This window comes from Centroberyx affinis, unplaced genomic scaffold (assembly GCF_046629955.1).
Source record: "Centroberyx affinis isolate AG114_WGS23_722 - 3 ecotype Tasmania unplaced genomic scaffold, CSIRO-AGI_Caff_v1 ptg001831l_1, whole genome shotgun sequence".
Taxonomy (NCBI): domain Eukaryota; kingdom Metazoa; phylum Chordata; class Actinopteri; order Beryciformes; family Berycidae; genus Centroberyx; species Centroberyx affinis.
Window position 1 is genome coordinate 98,230 of NW_027280211.1, and position 20,826 is coordinate 119,055.

The 20,826-nt window shown below is 41.3% G+C and overlaps 3 protein-coding genes across 3 annotated transcripts; 1 reads left to right on the plus strand and 2 right to left on the minus strand.

Moving 5' to 3' along the window:
* The first annotated feature begins 325 nt into the window (after window positions 1–325).
* Window positions 326–8,008, plus strand: LOC139652565 (cadherin-24). Its single transcript, XM_071529673.1, is given in 13 exon segments — window positions 326–620; window positions 761–880; window positions 1,209–1,376; window positions 3,137–3,318; window positions 4,260–4,516; window positions 4,643–4,695; window positions 4,698–4,778; window positions 4,942–5,063; window positions 5,551–5,668; window positions 5,779–6,087; window positions 6,239–6,431; window positions 6,601–7,000; window positions 7,115–8,008. Coding segments are annotated over 13 exon segments (3,180 nt in total). The 5' UTR covers window positions 326–337.
* A 1,282-nt stretch (window positions 8,009–9,290) lies between these two features.
* mdp1 (magnesium dependent phosphatase 1) lies at window positions 9,291–14,182 on the minus strand. The gene is made up of 6 exons (XM_071529676.1): window positions 14,026–14,182; window positions 13,882–13,942; window positions 13,012–13,119; window positions 12,801–12,908; window positions 12,315–12,400; window positions 9,291–10,396 (listed from the first exon to the last, which is right to left on the minus strand). The coding sequence occupies exons 1-6, from the start codon at window positions 14,057–14,059 to the stop codon at window positions 10,308–10,310; spliced, it is 486 nt and encodes a 161-aa protein (XP_071385777.1). The 5' UTR covers window positions 14,060–14,182; the 3' UTR covers window positions 9,291–10,307.
* Window positions 14,183–15,544: 1,362 nt separating this feature from the next.
* cltrn (collectrin, amino acid transport regulator) lies at window positions 15,545–19,894 on the minus strand. Its single transcript, XM_071529677.1, has 7 exons — window positions 19,844–19,894; window positions 18,102–18,173; window positions 17,309–17,367; window positions 16,945–17,030; window positions 16,704–16,820; window positions 15,787–15,981; window positions 15,545–15,686 (listed from the first exon to the last, which is right to left on the minus strand). Exons 2-7 carry the CDS (start codon window positions 18,166–18,168, stop codon window positions 15,545–15,547), a joined length of 666 nt encoding a protein of 221 aa, XP_071385778.1. The 5' UTR covers window positions 18,169–18,173; window positions 19,844–19,894.
* Between the last annotated feature and the right edge of the window lie 932 nt (window positions 19,895–20,826).

Consider the following 20,826-nt stretch of genomic DNA (forward strand, 5'->3'; position numbering starts at 1 on the left):
CCCCCAATGGCATGCTTGGTCCAATGAGTTAATTAGCTGTATGCATCAGTACTCATCCTGGTCCCATATGTATGTTCCACACCTGGTACCATTAATTTCAGACTCACTGAGCACATCTTGTCTTAACATAAATCACCCATTTCACATGGTCATGTTTGCAGTACTTGCCAGACAAATGGATGAGCGTTAATGAGGGATGCGATATGTGAATTACCATACTGTGTTGCCAGTGTTGTGAAAAGATTCACAGCATGAGATCAGACGGGAGAACAGATAAATCGTGTTTGCATTAATTTAGTATTTTCTGTATGTTCTTTTCTTACAGCTGCACACGGATATGGACAGAGGCGATGGCCGCACTAAATATATATTGGAGGGAGAGGGGGTGGGCTCTGTGTTTGTTATTGACAGTAAGACAGGCAACATACACGTCACCAAGTCCCTGGACCGGGAGGAGAAGGACCAGTACCGCCTCATCGCAACAGTAACAGACCGCCAGACCGGCCGCGCCTTGGAGCCATCCTCTGAGTTCATCATCAGAGTGCAAGACATAAACGACAACCCGCCCGTCTTCCCCAACGAACCCTATGTTGCCATGGTGCCGGAGATGGCCAACATAGGTATTGCACTATGACAGCATTAAGATGGCTCCAGAATCAGCCACCGCCTTTAATTTACGTTTCAGGTGCCTAAGAGTCTCCCTGTCCTTTTGAGAGGTCTCCCATGGCCTGTCACCTATGCTGCCTCCTCTCTCTAACAGGGACGTCCATAGTCCAGGTAACAGCCAGAGACGCCGATGATCCGACATATGGGAACAGTGCCAGGCTGGTGTATGCCATTACCCAGGGCCAGGACTATTTCTCTGTGGATCCTCAGACAGGTCTGGTCATGGCCACACAAGTGCCGCACATCCCTTCAAAGCTATTTACCATAATATGCCTGGCTGGCTGATGATTACTACTGTATACAGTAAATCCCAGCGGTCTATTTAGATAACATATGTTGTATCTGTGCTGCCATATGTCCAGTTGACCTTATCTTTTGCAAATGCATCACTGGCATGGAGTCGTTGGTTTTGCCTTATTGTAATTCCAAAATGCATGCTTGTGCATCACTTTGATAACTTCAAGAAGCATTGTGTCACTGTGATCTTTGTTACTGTAGTGTTGTGATTCACTGCTCTCTGTCCTGTCGGCCCTCCCCACCAGGCGTCCTGCGCACAGCTGTACCTGACATGGACAGAGAAACCCAGGATGAATATCTGGTTGTCCTTCAGGCTAAAGACATGGGGGGGCATCTGGGTGGGTTATCAGGGACGACGACGGTCACGGTGAAGCTGAGCGATGTCAACGACAACCCCCCTCTCTTCAGACGGAGTAGGCACTGCTGTTATCAGATCACCACTTAACTGCTGGCTGCTTTCAATCTCACTAACTGTAGAGTGTGTGTGTGTCTGTGTGTGTGTGTGTGTGTGTGTGCGCGCGTGTGTGTATAAGATTAAAATGATGAAACATCTTGTAATGGCATTTGTGACAGTAGTCTGATATTCCCTGCCTCCTTTGGGTCCTTGTTGTCTGGCCTGGTGCAAGATAAGATATAAGCTCTAAAATAACTCAAGCTGAACAGTGTATCAGTCAATATTTCTCTCTCATTTTATGCTTTCCTCCTGTTCATTGTTTTTAACATCGATTGCAATATCATATCCTCTGCCGAGATGATTGGCATTAACATGTGTGGGAACACTTTTCCATTTGGTCCCTGAGGTTCGAATGGCCTGCGCCTCGAGCAGGAAGAGTGAAAGATCATGTCGGTCTTTTCTTATCCAAGCTTTTCCACGTTCCACACTATTAATATTTCATCCTAAAGTTCAGTGCTTTCTGCTTCAATAGGCAGTAAAATCACTGCAGAATGTGTCTAACACTCTGAGACATACAGTCCATTTCTCTATGTATCTCTCATCTCTCTGCTTTCTTCCCCTCTTCTCTACTTCTTCTCCGGCAGCCTCTCCTTACTGCCATTCATCTTAATGTTTAAAGACCCCTCCCCTCCGCGACTCATGTTGATATATTGCGGTCTAATACAGTGCTTTATAGAAGCAATTTAATATTTCCAAATGCCGAGAGTTTATTATTTATTTACTGATATATGACTGAATCTTCCCTCCCACACCACCTTACTCTAGGTCATTATTTTCTATTTGACAATAATGCGACAATTCAAACAAACAGCTCATCCAGTATTCCCTTTGAATATGAGAGAGGTGTGATTTTAAATGTTCCTTATATTATGGAGGCTTTGAATTATTAACGTTCAGGATTAGATTGAGATATGCCCTGCTCTGCTTTAGATGAAAGCACTGCATTGATTTTGCAGCTAGTTTAAATGTAGCATCATAGAATGATGCAGAGATCGTCGTGTAATGCCAAGCAACTGACATGACCTGCCACAGATCATTGGCTGCCTTTTTCATGCCTGTTAAATTTTGTAATGCAAGCAAAACTGCACCACCAAAAGACAAATGATGGGATTTAAGAAGGTTTTCATTCTCAGATTGATTAATAGAACTCTTGATGCATGAACTAACTATATGTGATAGATAAACATCAGTTTCCAATGTATTTTGAAGCTTTGAAACGTTATTAGAGTTGCAAAATGCTTACTTCTATCTACAGGTCAAATATAAAAAAGAAAATAGCTAAAATTGAAATTATCAAAATAAGTTGCATATCAAGGTTTCAGTCATTAGTGGAATACTGTTTACTAGGAGAGTGAGGCACTACTTAAGATATTCACTGCTCTTGTTTTATAAAATATGCAAATGAAACACTAATATAATTGCAACCACTACAGCAACAGCAGTGACATAAAGTTAGTCAGTTAAATGTTTTTTGAAACAACTGTTTTTGCACACAGAAAGAGAGACGATGCTGGCACCGTCCTGTCTTTTTCTCCTGTCTGGCTGTCTGGTTAGCTTCTTTCCATGTCCTGTCTTTCCTATCTGTCTTTCTCTATCTAGTGTTTTTCAGACAAATTCACCCTAGTGAATGGTTTGAGGATAGGGACCTGAATCAACATGCAGGGCTCATGCCCAAAATCATTCAATTCATTCTTTTCTTCTATGCTGTGCCCATTGCAGGTGCATGGTCCTTCTCTGTATCTGAGTTAGCAGCACCAGGAGTGGAGGTGGGCCGCCTTACTGCCACAGATCCTGATCTGGGGGAAAACGCTCAGCTGGAGTTTACTATCCTGGAAACTGAGGAAGGGGACACATTCAATATAACTGGAAGAGACCAAGAGGCGGTCATTGTGCTGAACAAGGTGAGTGAAGAGACAGGATGAAGAGAGGACACACAGGTACAGACAATCACGCATGTGTATACAACAACATTCATTTCATACCAACAAAAAGTGTAGAAACAGGATTCAACAATGCGGGTGACACAGCTGATTAGATGCGCTTATGCCAGATTTTTTCCATAATGTTGTCACAGTCACTTTCTATTTTCCTGCCACAGAGATTGCATTCAATATCATTTCAATCAGCCTCTGTCAGGGCTGCTGATAGACGCAGTAAATAAACAAGATATCAGACAAAAACAGATTGGACTCCAGTCCTGCAATGCAGTTCACCAGGTCTGCTGTCACACCAACATAATTGAAGCTAAATATATTCTAACAAAGCTTGCTTTCACCTTGGTTGGATTAGAAGTACAGTGGAGCCTCATTTAGCTGAAATGGCCACTCTACCAAATTAGCACAATGTGACATTGTTTTGGAGCGCTTTAGAATATGAATTTGCCTTTTTACTTGCTTTATATGGGTGTTTACAACACTGGACATCCATTGTACAGTGCAAGATTAAGGAAATGAGGTAAGGATGAGAGCCTGACGGAGTACAGAGTAGTATATGACACAAAAGAAAGAGGAATATGTGTTATAGAAGGAGATATCGAGTGAGAAAAGCAGGACAAAAAAAGAGGAATATGTGCATTATAGAAAGAGACATCAAGTGAGAAAACCAGGACAAAAGAAAGAGGAATATGTGAATTATAGAGGGAGATATTGAGTGAGAAAAGCAGGACAAAAAAAGAGGAATATGTGAATTATAGAGGATGATATAAAGTGAGAAAAGCAGGAAGAATTTGAATGAATGGTTATACAGTATATATGCATATATGAATATATACATATATGAACAATTTATGAAAGGGCCTCAATAAAGCAGACAGACTGAGGCTGAGTTATTTTTCACTCTATAGCTGCTGGATTATGAGACCCGCAGCTCGTACTCCTTCTCTGTGGAGGTTGCCAACCCTGTGGTGGACGCTCGCTACCTGAGGAAAGGTCCTTTTAAAGACCAGGCCACAGTGCGGGTCATGGTCCTTAATGCTGATGAGCCGCCGCGGTTCTCCAGGGCTCGGTACCATCTGGACGTGTCGGAGAACTGTCCCCCGGTCTGCTCCGTCGGCCGGGTCTACGCTGTGGACCCAGACACCGGACAGAGCACCAACATCAGGTGGCCATTACATGCTCGCAGTCAGTCAATCACTCACTCACTCACCACCTCACTCACTCACTCTCATTTCTCTCTCCTCTATCTCTTCCCTTCCTTTTCTCTCTTCTGTCTGTTTCCGTATCTCAGGTATTCCATCGATCCCCAGTCAGATCCTGAGGCGCTTTTCCGCATCGCCTCTGACACGGGTTCATCAGCACAGTGATGGAGCTGGACCGCGAGCGGGAGCAGTGGCATAATATCACTGTCATCGCCACACAGAGGGGTATGTCAGCCCTTCTGCCCTCCGGCGCTACGGGCGCCGCAGCCGAGTCGAGAGTCATATTTCACTGACAGCATGGCCTGGGGTTGAGAATAGAAAGTGAGGAATAGAAATGTTGGAATTTCCAAGATAATTTCAACATAAGTGCTGGTTTCCTTTCCTCCAGACAATCCCAATCTTGTGTCAAGGGTTGTGGTTGCCATAGAGACACTGGACCAGAATGACAATGCGCCGGAGTTGGACAGGCAGTACACAACGTCTGTTTGTGACTCTAGTGCCCCCGGTCAGGTCAGTTTCTGTCATCATTCGCCTGATATTCCATTTCACTTCAGATTGTTTTCTGCGTTTGATCCATTTTCTCCTGAGCTCTGGCAAGTCACATCAATTTTGAAAGGATTTTTTTTTCTCATTTCTGATTTGATGTTGGATTTGATTTCTTCTGTTAAAACATTATATGATGAGACAAGGGGTATAGCGGAGGTAAACCCACCTAAATCTTGGTTTACCCCCTCCTTTAATTCACAAAATAGTTTTGGGGAATTTTCTTTTTCTACAGTGTCTAAGAGTTCTCAAAATTTTGTTGATTCATTAATAACAGTGGCTGTATGCCATATTTTCCTCACCTACTAAGGTTCATCCTCCTTTGCTTCAGCACTTGATCATTAAAATAATCTATACTTGCATTAAAAAAGGCTACTAAAATTTTAAGCATAAGGTTGACATTAACTGAGTTGTCTCTGTGGTCAAATAGAGTATCCTCTTCTATGTTACGCAGGTGGTGCAGGTCCTGCGAGCTGTCGACAAAGACCAAGGAGGGCAGGACACTCCAGTCCACTTCAGCATCCCTCCTGAGTCCAGCTCTGCCCTCAACCTCACCATCAGGGAAAGTGGAGGTAGTACCGATTTGGTCTGTTTTTCTATTTCATACACAATCACAAAACACGACGCCAGCCAAAACTGATGTGTTTGATGTTTTGTTTTGGTTTTTTTGCCCTGTTATCAGGTGTGACAGCCAGCCTGGTGCTCCAGTCAGCCTTGGAGCCCCTCCCTGGCTTTTCCTCCTCCTTACTCACCCTGTACGTGCCAGTTGTGCTGCGCGATGGGGCCTCTGGTCTGACCAACACTGGCACGGTCACTGTGACCATTTGTCCCTGTCTGAGGGGGGGCATGCAGACAGAGGATAGGGGGAGACAAAGGGACAGGAGATGGGAGAGACACATGGTTTGTCTGCCCATGCCTTCTGCCTCTCCATCTCTCATATTCAGCATGGTCACATTACTAGCCATGCTGGCCTGCATCACCACTCTGCTGGGTACGTTTACTCTACTCAGTGCTGTCGTTCTATCCTTGCGCTTCTGTATGTCTCTGCAGTACTAGCCATATGATTTTCTTGACTTTTTGAGCATTTGTGTCAGGTTGCCTCTAAAGAGTCTGTGGTCATGTGTCTGTTTTTTGCCCTTTAGTGGTGTGTGCACTGTCGCTGTCATTGCGCCATCAGAAGCGAGACTCCCACTCACCCTTCGAGGAGGATGATGTCAGGGAGAACATCATATCCTACGATGACGAGGGGGGAGGGGAAGCAGACACGGCAGCTTTTGACATTACAGCGCTGCAGAGCATGCACAGAATACAGCACATGCAGAACAACAGGAACATGTGAGCTGTGTCCTAAAAAGTTTATCCTTGTGATGGTGGCTTATGGAAGTATCTGTTTGTGTGTGTGTGTGTGTGTGTGTGTGTGTGTGTGTGTGTGTGTGTGTGTGTGTGTGTGTGTGTGTGTGTGTGCGCGCGCGTGACACACTCTGACATTCATCTCTTGGCACAGATGGTACACCCAGCAGAATCCGCCAAGGGCCAGAACGTACAGCTGGAGTCGTAACCCCCGCCCCGGCCTGGACCCTCAGCGGCCAGGCTCTGCTCCTCTCTACGGTCGTCTCTGCTACGGCGTCCACACGCTGCCCGTTCTCAGAGATTATCCAGAAGGGCCGCTGGAGGCAGGTTTGCAACTAGCCCAGCTGACCCACGGGCTCACCGGCAGCCACATCGGTAACTCCCTCGTCATCCAGAACCAGAGCACCTTCGAGCCCGTGGAGCCTGGGGCGGCTCACTCTGCTGAGCTGGGTAGTTATGAAGCAGAACACATGCTGGCAAAGAGCAAATCCACAGTCAGGAACGGAGGCAGTGAGGCAAATTGTGACGCTAAACAGACCCAGGACCAGGTCAAGGTCAGATATTAACAGTGTTGATATAAACAGATGAAACTATGCCGCCATTATCCTAAGCTCTCCAAGTGTCTTTCTGTGTCGTCTAATTCCCTCCCTCCCTGCTTTCCTCTGCAGATAAACCCAACAGAAACAGAGGCGACACTAGCAAACAAAGCTGCAACTCTGACCTACTGTGACCCAAATGAATCCTCGTGCCAGAGTCACACCAGCTCTTCATCAAACCAGCCAGAGGGACGACCGGGCTCATCCCAGACGCAGATCAGCACTGGAGCGACCAGCTCTACAGTAGATGAAATTGATACAGATTCCTCTATTCCCTCCGTCTCTGAGAGAAACGACTCCAACAGCAGCCAGATCAATACTGCGAACGCCCCTGTTTACCTGAAAGGGGACACGTACAGCATTGTGGGCTCTCTGAATCCAAATAACAGAGGGATGTCTGTGAACGGGACTAGCAGCAGTGGTTTGTACCCAGGGGGAGCGCAGCTTCTGAACATGTACAGACTGGGGAGGAAGGACTTGACCCCACAGCCTTTGCCCTTACCTGGGGCGATGTTTGGATACAACAAGGGTTGGGCGTGCGGGCCGGAGCATGCACCCGAGAGAACGGGCGCTACCAACCCACTGCCTCTCAGAGTGGAAGATTTCCTGAATTTCCGTCTGGATCAGGTGACCTTTGACCTGTCCCAGCCACCCTATGACTCACTGCAGACTTACGAGTTCGAGGGGCGCGATTCAAGGGCCGAGTCACTGAGTTCACTGGAGAGCGACGGGGAGAAGGAGGAGGGAAGAGTGGCGGGAGGCATGGAGGAGTTAAACCAGAAGTTTCAGAGGCTGGTGGAGATCATCAAGGAGAGGGAACAGGAGAAGGAGCAGGAGAAAAAGTTGACAGAGGAAGAGACACCTGTGGTAGAGGAAGGCCAGAATATGGAGGCTACTGTCAATGAGACACATAAACAAGAAACTGAGGAGGACAAAGAAAAAGAGCAGCAGAGATGGGATTTCTAGAGAATGTGCGCTGGATAAAAAGGAATGTTAGAGAGAGGAGAACTGCCTTGACAGTGATGGATTTTAAGCGCGATAGGGTGGCAAAATACACAGCTTCTGACAGAAATGTTCATGTTTTTCCCCCCCAACCAGAAAATCCAGGATGCTGAGAAGGTAGAGCCAAGATCCGTGGCAGAATCAATGCACACCTCATAGATTCACCTCCACTATGTTTATAAAATGCATATGAAATCTGTCACTTTTACACTGCTCTTGTAACTGATATTAATAATGCACTTAGGCTTTCAAAGCTAAAGTTATGAAAAATTCACTTTCTGAAATATTGATTCTGAGCCCTGAAAGCTGCATTGTTAGAAAATAGGCCTCATAAAATATTGAGCGGAATTGTGATATTTAATATTGATAGTTTAATAGGGGCACACTCACTAGAAACACTTTGAAATGCAATTTTTGCATCTGAATTGGAATTGCTAATGTGAATCAGACCATTTCTTAAGACTACACAAGCATATACAGTATGCATACTACAGGCCTACACTGCCACACACATGCACAGAGCCTCTCCAAATGAGTATATATAATAACTGCGTACATTGCTCTGTATACATTCAGTTTGTAGCCCTGTAGACTCAGTACAACATGGAACTCCAGCAAGTAGTAAACATTATGGTAGCAAAACCTGCTCACTATGCAATTTGCACACAGACTTAGAAATGATTAGATTGTTTGATATTTTAATAAGCACTGTCAAAGACTGTTGTGTACTGTAGTGAAAGTACAGTAAATGATGTCCATATGTAGATACATATCGACCTCGGCTTTAGTGGTTATTGTTCAATGGTTGACACTTTTTTGGGGAAACACTTCCATGGTATTCACTCACTGGAAATTAAATATCTGATTTTCAGTGATTAAACTGTTGGCGATGTATACTTAGAGTGCTATTCATTGTTTCCCATAAGTTCTTTAATGCAAAATTTTCACTAGTCGCTGTTGTGTTTGCATTTGCTCATCTAATATTATCTCCAAAGGCTTACTTATCTTTAGGACCCTTTAAAGATGAAAAATTAGGCAACACCATATCATGATGCAATACACAGAAGAAACCTTGTGAGGAGCCCAGGAGACTAGACCAGCTAGAACAGCAGCAAAAGAATAATTTACTTTGAAATTGTATAATGTTATTCAGACAATCTGTCATTTGACAATGACTCATTTCTCCAGCTATTTCAAAACTCATTTATTATTTAGAAGGTATCAGAATGAGTTATTAAAATAATATAACATTATTTACAGTTATAATATGATAAAATGTATTTGACTTGCCACATTGCCTGCCACTCTGGCTTGTTTATTCCAGCTTTCTGTTTACAGCTGTGGGAAATTAAATCTTAATCAACCCACCATTCTAATGAGAATACAATGTTTTCAAACCCAATTTGACGGAAAATCGTTGGCACACTGGAAAGAAAAATGAGGCGCAAGAAAGACTGGACTCCACTTCGGGCAAGAACATGAAATAAAGAGGAAGGGAATGGAATACTAAATGAAGTGCCAAATGATAAGCAGTCATCATTATACTGTATACTGTCATTATACTGTGGTGGGTGACTGCTGCTGTAATACTACAAGCTGCAGGAACAGATGACAGAATATTCTAGTATAAAAGACACAGAACAAGACATTTTCCTCACTTTATAATAAAACTTTTCATAAAAACGAGTTGCAATGTGAAAGGCTGACTGTATAACCACTCCAGAAAACACTTTGAAAAAATAGCTAAAATAAAGTCAGTTATAGATTTGTATTATAAATGTTTAATTTATGAACTGTATACAATGTTTGCTTATAATATATTTGAAGTATTACAAATGTTAAAAAGCATATTGACATTCACTCATACTTTACGCAGTGCTAATTCTGTGAAGTTGAGGACATCAGTAACCAATTTGTAACCACAGCAGTTGACAGTACAATGTTGCCACCTACATCTTAACAGAGGAATTGCATCTGTGGAAACACCCAAGCAGGGTGTGATCAGCACAACACGAGATACGGATATATTTGTGCAAAAAAAGCAGGAAAGATAGACTCAGTTATAATAATGATGATTATTCTTATAAATATGTGATGCTCTATTAATTCCTGAGCAAAGACAATATAATTTGTAACCGTTTGTATCCATTTGTGACCTCCTCCAAAGGAGTCAGACTGCAGTGTCTCAACGTTTCAATGTTGTTTGACCAAAAAAAAAAATGACAGAAAAATCTTGAAGAAAACTCACATCCATGTCAAGTCTTCATGTGGGGCTTCTGGATGAGAACCGAACGAGCTCTTCATGTACTAGTTTCATAGTTACGCCATTACGGACTAGAACACAGTGAACACCTGGGGAAGCAGAGAGATACGGGGTAAGTTGTCATGTTTTGGTTTTAATACTTTAACTATTACATCCTGTGTCTGTAGAGATTTATGGTGCGCTCCATTTGAACTGGGAAGTCGGAATTTCCGAGTTCCCAGTCGGAAATTTCAACTGGAACGCCCCCTGAAGTCAGATTTCCGACTCGTAAAGTCGGAAGAACCTCACCAAACCCCGACCTCAAAATCCAAGATGGCTGCTCCACGCCTCAAGCTGTAGTAATATTCTGTTTATTAGCACTTCTGTCTTATTTGTGTCTCATTAAATCAGTCGTACACACAGTACTATTCACTTATTCACAGAGCTTTAGAAATGTCTGGGGTTCACTGTGTCTGTGTGTATGTGAGTGCATGTTTGTTTTGTGTGACCATCAACGGACATCTTCATTACCATTCAACACAGAGCCATGAAAAAGAAAACACAACACTCAGTGAAGCCAAAATGATGAACCTATTACCTTACGCCAACTGGCCAGCAGGGGGCAATATAATCAAAGATCAAATTTAAAGTTTTAAAAAAAATAATCTGACACAATAGTTCATGGAATTATGACATTTGGTATACACATACACAGCTGACTTTTCTCTATAAATATGATAATTGGAACAACAAAGTCTACCATATTACAATTTATGTTATTTCTCTGTTTTCGCTCTAGTTTTCTCCATTTTTAACTCATCCACACAAAATCTGGTACCCCTTAACCATGAACCTTGACAAAGAGTGTGGCCGATCACAAAATCAACCAGGAAGTCCTAAAACTTGGAAAAAAGGTTGAGTACAGCGAAGGTATTATGTCTGCAAGGGCATTTTAAAAATCTTCCCAATAGGGTCACCTCAAAATCAGGCCTTCATCTGGACCAGCAAATTTCATCATATTTTGAACACATGCTCCAAGAATTAGGTAAAATATAACATCTGTTTTTGAGGGAGGCCACATAATGGTTAATACCTCAAGTTGGATTTGGATTTATCATTATAAAGGTTTGTGCATGTCAGGAACTATTTTGGACATGCATAACAAACTTTATGCATGGATTACAAGAAGCTCTGCGTGTGCGTGGGATGGTGCAGTCCTCTGACTGTCATGACAGGCCATGTAAATGTCTGTAACGATCATGATGACAAGTCTGACAACCACTGAATTAAACAATAATTGCATTTTTTAACTAGCTCAGCACAAAATCCCAGTACCGACATTGTTGCAATATAGCAGTTCAGCCTATCACTCTTTGGACAGCTGCTCTATTGCAGCGAAGCCAGAGCCACGTCTCTCTTAAGTAGGTAGAGGAGGCTATAAATATTATGTCTGATGGTCTACGATGGAGATGTGCGTGAGATGCGTGATCATCAGGTTGTTTGGCTACTTCAGGTAGGGACTTGAAAAAGTCATTTCACAAGATTATCTCTGGTGTTGTAAAGCCAAGTAATGACAACAAGACGGATGCAGCAGACACCCAGTGAAACTAAAGGAAAATACTCAAGATTTGACTTTCCTGACCACTTTAAATTGATAAAATGACAATTAAATTAATAAATATAGATTGTGTACAGTCCCACTGTGCATTTGTGCGTATGTCATATATTTGCATTTGACCTCAGCTATGAATGGAACCAAACACAGGCAAATCCTTGAGGGAGAATCTGCGTCAGAGTGCCAAAGACCTTGGACTGGGGTGACACTGGAATGGATCCAGAAGAATGTGGGTGTCCTTGAGTTGCCCAGGAAAACCCACTACATCATCCCTGACTGACCGACCTCAATTTGCCTCTTGACAACCACAGTGCCATTGTAATTATACATATATATAAAGTATATATGTCAGTATGGGGTAAGAGAGGGGCGACCCCGGACATGTCAGACTGAACTACACTGAGGATGAATACCTAGTCGACTGATGTCTGAGATGTTTCTCTGTTCGTCATCGAAGAACATCATTTCGCTGTACTGGAATCCGCTGTCGGCTTGTAGCCTGGGGAGAGAGAGAGGAAGACAGGTCCGTATATTACAAACAAACTCCGACTGAGTGGTTCAGTCCACTCACAGCACACGTCACCCATGGGCCCAAATTGTGACACATTTTGATTGTAGAATTTTGTGTTGAAAAATTTGTAGTGTCCGTTAAATTACTTTTTGATTTTTGATTACATGAATATATCAATATCATGCATTCTATATTCCTCATCAAAATGACATTTTAATATGATCAGAAATGCTGAAATTATAATTAATATCACCAGGGATATTTGAAGGTGTGATTCAAGTTAAATAATTTTTAACACACACACACACAAACGTCTGTTTAAACTGCATTCAAGATAGAGGCACTAGTGGCAAGGTAATACAATTCTTGACTGCATTTTCAGACTTACTTTTTAAAGTGGGTGATCTTTGAACCAGGGTATATTTCTTTTAAGGAGATGTACTGGTTGAGTTTGAAGAGCGACAGGAGCTGATTGGCTCCATTCACCTCCCCAGTGCTGAAAAATAGAGAAAAGACTGCACCATGACATCACTGAAGCAAAAAAAGCTTTAGTATCAGTTTAAGGTAATGCAAAATGTCCTGGATTCTTGATAGCTCACCGTGAGGCAACACCGATCTTTACACCCTGGTTGTGGAGAGAGGTCAGGACTTCCACTGTTTCTTTATAAAGAGACACCTGCTGACGCCCTGCATCCAGCACCACTCCCCTACACAGAAAGAGAGACGGGATATTATCAATTAACACCTCTACAAAGTATTTTGTATACCCTTTATATTTTGCAGGACTATAAAAAACGAGTGTCAGTAAAAAAAATAAAAAAAATGGATATGTGCACAACAGAGCCCAAGAACTACATAAAATATATTTTCAAACTCTTAAAGAAAAATTTCACAAATGTTATTATTTCATAATATAGGTTATTGTAATCTTTGATCTCTCTTATAGTGGTTTAATAATGTGATGATATGATGTAACGTTAATGGGATGGTAGGATGTTAAGTGCTTAACCACTTAACCAAGTGCTAACCCTTGGCTCCACTGTTATTACTGTGATATTAGAGCTAAGTTATAATATCACTTCAATCTAACCTGTCAAAATGCCAGTAGAATAACAGACTTGTAATTAGAATAGTTCAATGAATTATTTTAAACTGCCTTCTTTAATGTCACTCAGACCATTTCCAAACTAACTTGTACTTGTTTTGAAGGAAAACAGGAAAACTACGATTATCTTTGATGGATCAAACAAAATATCAACTCATAAAACCTACAGCCTGGCTACAGTGGCTTTGAGAAAACAAGAAAACAAGAAAACAAGAAAAGTGTTTCAGCCCGGCCCCGGAGGTTTTCAGTTTGATATTGGTTGTGCATGTCAACGACATCGGCAATTAAGGGAAGTCAGTACATGTCAATAAATGACAGTGACTGCCAATATATGAACATAATGTTTCTGTTTGTAGCTACTTACTTATCTTTACGAAAAGGCGGGTCGACATGGGTATCCACCCAGAAGGGCCAGAGAGTATAATCTGGAGGTAGAAGATACAAATCACTTGAAAGGGCGACTGCTAGGTTAGCTAGCTAGCCAGACAGGATAACGTTAGGAGCTTACCCAGGTCGAACACGACCATTTTTGGTTTGTTCATAGTTAGTGCGACAGTTTAGCTTCTTAATGAATCAGCATCTGCCGGTTTCCGGATATAAACGCTATCTTCACAATAATCAGGTGAACTGTAATGCTGCTGAGGCGTATGTGATTGTGCATTCACGTGCTGTCTGGAATATCGGATATACGAGTTTCCCACCAGGAAGTAGTATCATGCTGCGTTCAAGTGCAGGTGGGAAGGTCCGACATCCAGGACATCCAAGTCAGCTGCTACACAGCATTGAATTTACGTGCTATTTTGTCGGTTTAGTCAAAAGTTAGGTAAGATGCTTACTGTGGCTAACTACAAATGTATTATAAAGCCCTTGCATTAAAGTGTTTTCTTACCATTAAATGACACAACACCTCACATCATTGAAGACCCACTTTGAGTCCCACTTCTACACAAATGTGCATTCATCAAACAAAACACACACCTAAAAATGCATGGGAAGCTTGTCTAAATATGCATTATGTAACACATTTTAGATTCAAATTCACCCATGCTGCCAAACAGCAGACAACTTATGCAATATCAATCTGACAACCAAAATAATAAAGTGGGCCTGAAAGCAAAATAAATGGACTGTAGCCTTTTAACTTCTTTAATCACAATATGGTCTGTTACAGGGCTTTATTGTGGACACATGGTAGTCTATCTGCCAAATTTCCATTGATGATCTCATACACACCCCCCACACACACCCTCCATCAGTTAGTGGGGTTGACATTTCCATCAATATGTTGCATTAATTCACTCATCTAATTCAATTAGACACAGTAAAGGACCAATAAGGTGTATTGATTTCACTCTCTATTATTGTATATGAATGTTCAGGTTTTTGCAAGCCAAAGTAATAAAACAAGATGTTGAAACTGCATCAATAGATCAGTCATTTGATCTCTCGCCTCCTGTACACTGGACCAGTTAAATAAGACGTTGATTTACATTTACTATACATACTGTTAACATGGTCACCTAAACTCTTTTCAAAGAGCAGGTCACAGATGTAGGCCACTGAAAATTATACACACACACACACACACACACACACACATACACGGAGAGAGTGAGAGAGAGAGAGAGAGAGAGAGAGAGAAGGATGGATTTTTCTTTCATTTATGAACTGTATATAATGTTTGGTTAAGAAATCGTACACCACAAGACATTGCATCACTTTGCTTGGAGAATGACAATACTTGCATTAAAAAAATTCAATGCCAGTTGTGTCAATTTAAGTCTTGCAGGTAGCACATGTAAAAGATTACTGTTCAACACATGACCTTTCAAAAAAATGAAAATTCAGGAACATTGTTAAATCTTTGTCTAGGCCTATTCATTCAAGCCAACAAACTGCAATTAAAAAAAATAAAGCACAGCTTTACTTTAACTATCTTTGCACATTCCTAGATCATAAAAAACAGTGCAACAAAATATCTTTTTTCTTATCTTATTTCTTACATGGAGCAGTTTTTATAGTAGCCTTTACATCTGTGTGAATCGCTCCTCATCTGAGAATGCTCTGTTGTAAACACCATCCTGGTTCTCACATGCAATGCCATTCTCCGCCGCTTTCACCCGTGCCTCTTCTTCATCGTGCTCATCTTCCGTCTTCCCATTCTTTTTGCTAGATAAGGATTAGCCAGGTACAAGAATGACCAAACTCAATAATCACACGTATATTTACAAAATGATGAATGTACTTCATCTGAAAATAATTTGCTCACCGTCTCTTTTGGACCAGAGAAGACACAAGCAGAGCGATGATGCCAGCACAAACAGCACCCATGACCACCCCAAACACAATGAGCCATGGAGGGGTGTCAGGGTTGACTGGGGCTGCGAAGGTGGGATTGATGCCGACAAACTCCAGGGTGCGATCTGTCAGCAGAAAGGCGTTGTTGATGCGATGCCTGGACATTCTGTTGGGCAGAAAGAGGTTTAGATTCAGTATGGACATAATCAATCTGCAAGAAACCACACCGGCTTATTGACATTCAGTAAACAATTTCTAAACATGTATTCCTACAATGGATTACCTGTCATATTGTTGCCATTTTGAGAGTTTTCATTTGCTATTTGGTTGTGAATTTTTTTATTGACTACCATGACAGGGCGTTAACTGTGCACAATTAATATGAATCAAGCTTTCACCAGGCTTGAGCCTTTTGAGTTACTTTAGTGAATGTCCAAAAAAAAAATCAAAAATCAAGTCTAGATAGATAGATAGATAGATAGATAGATAGATAGATAGATATCACACAAGTCCCATTTTTTGTGCTGCATACAACAGTGGACACTCCATCCCCAAGAGGAGTTGTTCGCAAAATATTTTCCAGATCAGGTTTTTATACAGTCTGCTGCAGTACTAATGCAGGTTTGATGAATAATTAGGGACAACTGTAACAGCGCAGAGTAACAATAGTGTAGCTCATATTTTTAGAATCAACTAGGATTCACTGTGGTTGTTTGACAGTTGAAATATTGGATGCTGAAATGGGATTTGGGCAGCATGGTTGCATAGTGAGTAGGGAGACCGCTCTTCAGCCAGAGGAGCCAGGTTCAAACCCCTGAGCTGATAAGCAGCATTTCTCTATGGGGATGAATAAAGCATCAACTCATCATTCTTAGTATAGTTCATTACCTTACAGCGTTCTCCACCTCTGCCTTCTCAACAAGGCGTGAGGCATCCTGAGGTGACACCACCACAAACCAGAAGGACACCCTCGGAGTCTCATTACACACAACGATGCTGGACACACTGGTGAAGTTCCACAAGGCAAAAAACGCCATGTCAGTATCGTTACACGTGTCATTGGTTTAATTAAGGAGAGACGTCATATTATAGTTATCATGCATGTTTTATAAACACATTAAATTCTTACTTGAAATCCTCCGTGTCAAAGTATCTTCTCATGGCAAAAGCCAGAGTTGCTCGGAAAAGGAACATTTCATTTTCATTCCATTCATACTGTAATACCAATAAACAGAACATTATATAACCGTGCTCTTTTGAGAAAGGACCTTCAAGGTTGCTTGATCATCAGTTGGACCTTGTCCTCATAATAAGCAATCACGCTCATTTTCAAATGAGTTATGGGCAATAATGAGTATATTACTGCTTGTAAGGGTAGTTGTATGGATAAACAGTTGATGGTGGATAGGAAATTATAGGCCTAATTAGAACTAGATTTAGAATGGATAAACAATGATTTATGATATAATGCTTGATAATGTGTATATACGTACAGCTTGGTCTCCCAAGGCGGTTTTGATGCTGAGTCGGACTTTGTAGCCATCTGAAGAATCTATAAAAATAAGACATAAATGACATCAATGTCTGCAAAATATCATGAATCTATGTCATGTATGTCAAATAAAGGGCAACATGCACATGTAGGCATAGCTGCATAGTAAAAGTGTCCATGCTGTGCTGATAGAGAGCTGGCCTGTGCATACGCATTTATACTGTGTTCTCACAACAAAGACTGTTACAGCTGTTGACTTAAACATGAGCACTGTGATGAGAATACAACGTCATTTCATCTAAGCAATCATTTTCCAGAGTGAAAATGTGTAAGGTGTTCCAAAATCTGAGGCTCCAGCTACAAAAGCCTGGTTTTAATTTAAACTTTTGATAACCAGTAATGCCTTGCCCGTGCCATTTGCTCACAGGGTCTTAGAAAGGCTACCATGCAGACTAGCACATATGATTTCCAGATCACTTCTGAACTCTAATGGAAGCCAGCGTAATACGGCTAAGATTTGAGTTATGTGGTAAATCCGATGTTGCTCTAGTTAAAAGAATGGCAGCTGCATTCCACATTAGTTGGAGTTGAGAGACAGCAAGGAGGTAAGCAGAGAAACATACTGAACTATAGATTATTGTAAATAAATAAATATTTTATATTGGTAGAAATACACTGTGGGATCAAAGGTAAATAAAACATATTACGCCAAATGAGTATAAGCCTATGATTTCTGAGCAGCAATACCAGAGAAAAATCCCTACGACAAAGAGGATTGACCAAGGATCACTTACTTGGCACACAGAGCGGTTCTGCCAAGGCCAGTGCCAGGCAGATCAGGAATAAGATCTTTTCCAACATCACCACTGAGGATAAGAAGTGAAATAACATAAAATGCTGCAATAGCTGAGTCAAAGTCCCAGTGGCCAAGAATTTGAGGAGGTCAGCAGAGGAACTTGGATGGAGGAAGCCTGCGGGTTTAATGGTTAAGCTAAGACACACCTGAACAACCTGTCCTCTTAAAAATGGCTCCAGCATTTGTCAAAGGGCCAACTTGCCTTCAGTGGAAGACTAGCATTACCTGGAAACAGTTAAGTGGGTGCTGTAGTGAAAATGCTGCTGTTTGTTCAAGCCTCTGAGGACCCAGATAGGTTTGATAATGTGAGAGAGGCAGACCTCCTGGATAAAAACACACTGGTCCAGTCTGCTTCTGTTTACTCAGCGGCGTACAGTATGTGACTTAACCATTGGACGTGCCAGACACTTTTATGCAGAGTAGCAACATCTTTCCCTTTTTTTGTTTCAACAGAAACACACAGATGGTATCAGACCAATTGTTCAAATTGGCTAAGTGACGCGTCTGACCATATCTACATGCTGATATCAACTTTTACTGAAGATACACAGCAGTTGCATTTCCTTCCCAAGGTGGAGAGCAAAAGCTTTGTTTGACAGAGAGGTTACAGAATGCTGATCTGTTGTTTTTTAACATATGGTATGCACTCAATTCAGCACATAACAATAGGCCCTATATGATTTAAACTCGTGCAACAGGTCTGTAGATCATGGACAAAGTTGTAATTAATTCAATTAATTCCTACATTATATAATGGATTTGTAGTGGGTAGAACTGACAAGCATCAACCACAAATGCCCTAGTTTTCTATTTAGTATTTGTGTTGGTCTTGTGTGTCGTGCCTAAGGTTACTGGTGTCAGTTTGCTATAATGTGCCAACTCTTGCTATTTATTATCAGATGCGCTTGCTTCCTATTTCTCCTGGAATTTTTAAGCCCTAGACATGGTTAAGATCAAAGTCAAAGATGGGGCCACTCCCACTAACACACTTCGTTAGCCTAGTTTTATTATGTGATGTAGGACATAAATTGTTGAATAACGTCAACTAAATCTCCCATAGTAGATTGGTGGGCTACACCTGGTTAGTGCGCTCAGGATAATGTAGAATTTAAACATGGAATGCTGTGATGCTGTTATATATAGAGCAAAACATTAGCTAGATCAGAACATAAACTGGTGCTGGAATTACAGAGACAACATTGAAATTTGAAACTTGAACATTCCTCTGTCTGAGCAAAGATTAAAAAAAAGTTGTTAAAGACAATAGACAATCACAATGAAACTTGTATACCCCAGGTAAACATCCAGTGTTAAAGTTAATCATCCATTCTGCCCTGACAGCCACTCTTACAATGTAGTTAATTTTTCAACCACTGTGCTTTGTTGTCAAGGCTGTCTAAATCATTGATGGATAAACTAAAACTAAGTTTACACATTCTCAAGGAAAAGTCTGTGACTAAGTCTCTCTCCTGCTAACAGGCTACTGATTTTCAATCCGAAATGATTTTATTTCACATATTAGATACATCCACTTAAAATCCAGATCACAGCCAGGCACATAAAATTGTTCTCTTCTAGTAAATGATCTTTTGCTCCCATAAAATGTCATAATTGTTTTACATTAAACAGGCAACACCCATAAGGAAACAGAATGAAAACATTTTACTGAGATGTACGAACCTGGTTGAACCACTCCCCGTCACAGATGATAAGACATAAGCTTTTTTATTATGTAAAAAGTAGTGTGTGTCTACCATTGGTTGCAGTAAAAGAGTGTTGTTTTGTGTTGTGTTGTGTTGTGTTGTGTTGTGTTGTGTTGTGTTGTGTTGTGTTGTCTTGTCTTGTCTTGTCTTGTCTTGTCTTGTCTTGTCTTGTCTTGTCTCCAAATTAAACATTTGGTTGCTTAGGAAATTATGATGGAAAATTGTCAGCCAGCCTCAACCAGCCTGGAGTCATTCCATATCGTGAAGAAAAACAAGACTAAATCTTGATAAACATGAGGTAAAATGCCAAAATAACATTCCTAGTAACTTTAGATTTTTGGGGGAAATTTGAGGAACTATTTTAATCTTTCTGCTATTCATCTTTGGATTGCTCCCAACTCAATATTTGCAAGATTGATTTACATTATTTGCTTTTGTTCCACTGTAGATACTTTCCTTAACAGAGGATGGCAGCAGAGGCACTATGGGTACATTAGGATTTTAGAGCCCTATTGATTTTTCCTTACCAAAACCCTTACTTGGATTTGAGGAAGATATGTGGAAAGTACAGGTTAATAGTCAAAGTAAATGAATGAGCTACATTCCTCTTTTTAACATAGTCCCACCTTTAAAATACATCTTTAAAACTAAAATGGACTTCTGTCCGGATTATTGCTTCCACCACCAAATCTCCTTTTGATGGATGGTTTTGGTTGCAATATGGCAGGCTAAATTAAGGCTGGTGCAGCTCATCCATAGTTAATCTTATGATGTGCAGCGCAGCATATGAACAGTCCAAGAAAGAGAAAATCTACTCATCAGGACACAGCTTTTAGTCTAGGTTTATTCATTGACAATAGTGAATTAATGCAGTGGTTTCTAAAGTGGGTTCCTGGGATCCTGGGGCTGTTGAGGGGGTTACATGAAAAATAGTTTAGAAATGGTTTTGTTTTGTTATTT